Source organism: Nannospalax galili, unplaced genomic scaffold (genome assembly GCF_000622305.1).
Source record: "Nannospalax galili isolate Female #2095 unplaced genomic scaffold, S.galili_v1.0 scaffold407, whole genome shotgun sequence".
Classification (NCBI taxonomy): domain Eukaryota; kingdom Metazoa; phylum Chordata; class Mammalia; order Rodentia; family Spalacidae; genus Nannospalax; species Nannospalax galili.
In genome coordinates this window covers 508,303-512,714 of record NW_008355644.1, presented here as the reverse complement: position 1 = coordinate 512,714, position 4,412 = coordinate 508,303, and the positions used below count along the sequence as shown (strand labels likewise).

General features: G+C 37.6%; 1 protein-coding gene across 8 annotated transcripts in view; it reads left to right on the top strand.

The window, feature by feature from the left end:
* Positions 1 to 4,412, top strand: part of Usp3 (ubiquitin specific peptidase 3) — a 116,684-nt gene that overhangs the window by 37,610 nt on the left and 74,662 nt on the right. The window contains exon 2 of one of the 8 annotated variants that reach the window (XM_008853003.3): positions 4,170 to 4,230. The exons of the other annotated variants lie outside the window; for them this stretch is intronic. Within the exon in view, the coding sequence (XP_008851225.1) occupies positions 4,170 to 4,230 (61 nt within the window). The remainder of the gene's footprint in view (positions 1 to 4,169; positions 4,231 to 4,412) is intronic. 8 annotated transcript variants of the gene reach the window in all.

The window sequence follows — 4,412 nt, the reverse complement described above, 5'->3', positions numbered from 1 at the left end:
ACCACATAATTAGAAGAAGCATTTCATGTCAACAGCATTGACATATTCAATAACAATTTCCAGAGCTAAGATGAATGTGTTTCAAAGTTTTAAATTTTAGGTTTACAGTTGAATTAATACAGTTATCCAATATTGTACTCAGTATAAACCCTATAAGACATAAAATTAAGTGAGGTTTTAACCTTTAAAAAAGATCTCTATTTCATTATTAAAATATGCAGTTTCATGCAGAAGGAATATCATTTTTTATTGTTGGACCTTTAATAACATTTAGATTTTCCTAGCCCAACATAATTTACTGTATTCTAAATACATATCCTTATATTTACAGGCAATTACAACTCTCACCACTCATCCAATAAACTTCTCTTTGCAACAGATAGACTGTTACAAAATTCAACTGGTCAAAATATAGAGAATAAGTGACTATGTGGCGCTACCCAGGGTTTCAGGGAGCATTGTGGAAGAACGGTTGGAAAGATTTTAAGAGCCAGAGGGCAAAGACACCTTCTGTTAGTTAATGCATTCTAGACATGATGGGGAACCTACACCAATGAAATCTCCACAGTATGGTGGTCTAACAAGATCTGCATAAAGCCAGGTGTGGTGGCTCATGTCTTTAATCCCAGCACTCGGAAGATAGAGAGGTAGGTGAATCTCTGTGAGATAGGGCTATAGAGAGACCTTGTCTCAAAAAAAAAAAATCATCATGACAAGACCAGTTGATATGTCAAGGTAGATGGGGAAATTTCCTGGGGCCCCACCTTAAGATGAAGATCTATGGGCAATCAATGGTTGGTGAGGGAGGGAGAATAATTTTTTTCCAGGAACTAGCTCCCTGAGAGGTAATCCCAAGTGGGAGGGAGAATAATTTTTTTCCAGGAACTAGCTCCCTGAGAGGTAATCCCAAGTGGGAAGCCCTAAACACAGGTACACATAAGCACCAGTAAATGATGGACTCAGTGCAATATATATGTATATATATATAAATCTATGTATGTATATGTAATAATATTGAAAGAAGAGGACAGCTAATTGTGAGGAAGTATGTGTGGGGGACAGAGAGAGAGAGGAAACAATGCAGATACAATACTCATGTATTAAGCTTTCAAAAAAGAAAAAAGAAAACTGTATGCATTTCTAAAGCTTAGAGTATTTTTGAATATTAATAATTTCTCTCAAACTATCATAGTATGTTGTTTTGCAGTTATATCCACTGTATGCTTATAGTGCTTATAGTGGATGGCTTATAATTGTTCCTCAAAATGTGAGCCAAGATTTCTTTGCACTTTATTTTTTTTTAATTTTTAATTTTTGGCCTTTTTGAGACACGGTCTCCCTGTAGCCCCAGCTGGCCTGGAACTCACTCTGTAGACCAGGCTGGCTTTGAATTCATAGAGATCTTCCTGCCTCTGCCTTCTGAGTGCTTGGATTAAAGGCGTGTGCCACTACACCTGGCTTCTTTGCCATTTCAATAAAAATTAAAATATAATTTGGGGGCCATATTATAGCCAAGCTCCCAAATAGAGATAAGAAAAGGGTATCTAACAAGTACCAATAAATGTCTAGGACTAGTAGGATATTTTCTTGAATTTGTTTAGTAAAGTATTATTTTTAAGGCACAGTTTTTTAAAAAGTGGATTTAAACAATTTTTATTATGTTTTTACAAATACATAGTAATAATAAATTTTGGGTTAATAGTCACATTAAAAATGGATTTAGAGTAAGTCCATTGGGATAAATTTATATCTTTAAATTTAAAATGCTAAATTTAAAGTTTAATTACAAAAGAAGAAATACATTTTGAAACATTTTTGATGTATAGTCAAAAGCAAAGGCAGGTTCATATATCTCCTTTTCCCACTCCATTTTTTTTTAAAATGTAACTTTTTAACAGTTACTGCATACCCTTCCAGACTTAAAAAAAAGTTAAATACAGGTATATAGTAAACACATAAGGAGCTGGAGAGATAGCTTAGCAGTTAAGAACACTGGCTGCTCTTGCAGGGGACACAGGTTTTGTGTCCCAGAACCCCACATATTGGCTAACAACTGTTTGTAACTCCAGTTCCAGGGGATCCAATACCCTCTTCTGACCTCTTTGGGGATTGCACAACACGGGTGCACTTATATACATGCAGGCAATACACTCATACACATAAAAAAAATAATAAATACAATATTAAAAAATAAACCCATCGACAGAGAAGCATATAGTAAAGTGTCTTTTTAAAACAAAAATGAAACCAAGTGCTGATGTGTATTGGCACACGTGGTGTATTTGTAGTCTAAACTATTCAGGAGGTTGAGGCAGGAGAATGAGCTCAGGGGTTCAAGCCTTATCTGGACAACAGATAATGAGATAACAGGATGAGTCCATCCTGTCTACAAAACAAAACAAACACAAAACACAAGACCAGCAAAAGAACAACAACAAAAACTGACCTTCCTAATCAGGTGTGGTGGCTGAAGCCTATAATCCCAGTACTTTGGAGGATGAGGCTGGAGGATTGAGAATTTGGGGGCAACATGGGCTCAGTAAGTGGCAATACTCTGATTTAAGGAAAAGAAAAATAGTGTTTTAGATCCATTGCATTGTGTCAGTCTCTGCCTTCAAACACTGTTATGAGCTTGAGTTCCAGCTCTGTCTCAGCAAATTCACAAATTACATAAATTCTCTGTGCCTCTGTTTTTTGATCTTTAAGACAGGCAGAGTATAGTTCATACCTCCTGGGAGTGTAGAGGATTAAATGAATAATCATAAAGTTGTGATAGTTCCTGGCACACAATGTATACTATATAAGTAATATTTATATAGTATCTATAAATGAACTTTAATTGAGTTAAAAATAAATGAACTTTAAAGAAACATTGTTATGGATTGCTAAAATTTTTAGAATGTTGCAGTTTTAAGATTGTGTGTGTGGGTAAGGCTCTGAGTTTCCCTGCTATAGTAGTTTGTGGTAGTTTCTTTTTTAAAAAAGATTCTATTATTTTTAAGTTTTATGTGTATGAGTGTATTGCCTGCATGTATGTACGTTCACTTCTATTGTGTAGTGCCCACAGAGCTCAGAAGAGGGCATCCAATTCCCTTGGAATTGGAGTTCCATGTGGGTATTAGGAATCAAACCAGGATCCTCTGCAAGAACAGGCTCTTAACCCACCGAGCCATCTCTCTTGCCCCCATTTGTGGTAGTTTTGAACAGTGATTTCACCTATTTCCAAGCCCCTCACCCCATTGCAGTGAGGTGCTACTACTGATGGACAGTGTGGTAGGAACGTTTGCCTCTCAGGTGATAGGAGGCAGGAAAAAATCAGAAAGCCATTAGGCATAGAAGATTATACTGTATTAGTACTTAATCTTTTGGTTTAGCCGCTTAAGAAAATTAGGTTGAAAGTAGAATTGGAAGAATTTTACTCATATGGATGGGAGGGGATGATAGGAGTTTCATGCAGTTATATCATGCTCTTAGGATTTTATAATTTGAGGGGGTACAGTCAGTCATACTCTGCATTTTACAGTGAAGGCAGAAAAGAGTAGTGGTGCTCTCACTTTTGTATCTGGTAATGGTAGAGTCAAGACCAGTATTCTGAGCATCCTCCAAGTTCTCACTTTTCTGAATTCTGATGAATTTCTTTCTAGTTGAAGGTGTGAGTCTGAGGCATGTGTTAGAGGCTGGGTTCTTGCTTTCACCTTCTGTAGACTGGCCTGACCTCAGAGAGGATCAAGATTCTCTATTTCAGGACATAGCTACTTCCCTGCCAACTTGGAGCTTGAGGGTGGGGTGCAGACAGGGACAGAGGCAGGTTCTGAGGCTGTGGCTAAAGAGGTAGGGAATGAAAGGAATTTCCCAGTGCCGACCTCTGGTCTAAGATCGAAGTCCAAGGACTGAGAGGACTGTATTGGGAGAATCTAAAGAAATGAGAGAGATTTGTTGCAAGGGGGAGAGGTACTATGACTTGAGGAAATTTTATAATCTAAGTGATAGATGAGACTCCATTTTTCAGATGCCAGGTAACTCTGCTGTACAGCCAGGTGTAACAGTGAATAATAATACACCATGGTTCCTTTGCTTTGACACCACCTTGGAGTGTAATTAGGAGTATTAAAGAGTTCTACAAGTTCCCAGATTTAACTCTAAACTCATACAAGTTTTCTTTTTATTAGTGTGCAGATCCAACAGAAGCCCCTGGGTCTGTTTGACTTGTTCAAGTGTCCACTGTGGAAGGTAGCATTTACTGTTAAAAATATTTTTAAAAGCTAGGTGTGGTGGTGCCTGCCTTTAATCCCAGTTCTCAGGAGGAAGAAGCAGGCGGATCTCTGTGAGATCAAGACCAGTCTGGTCTACATAGCAAGTTTCAGGCTGGTTATGGCTATCCAGATACCCTGTCTCAAAAAGACCAAAAAATA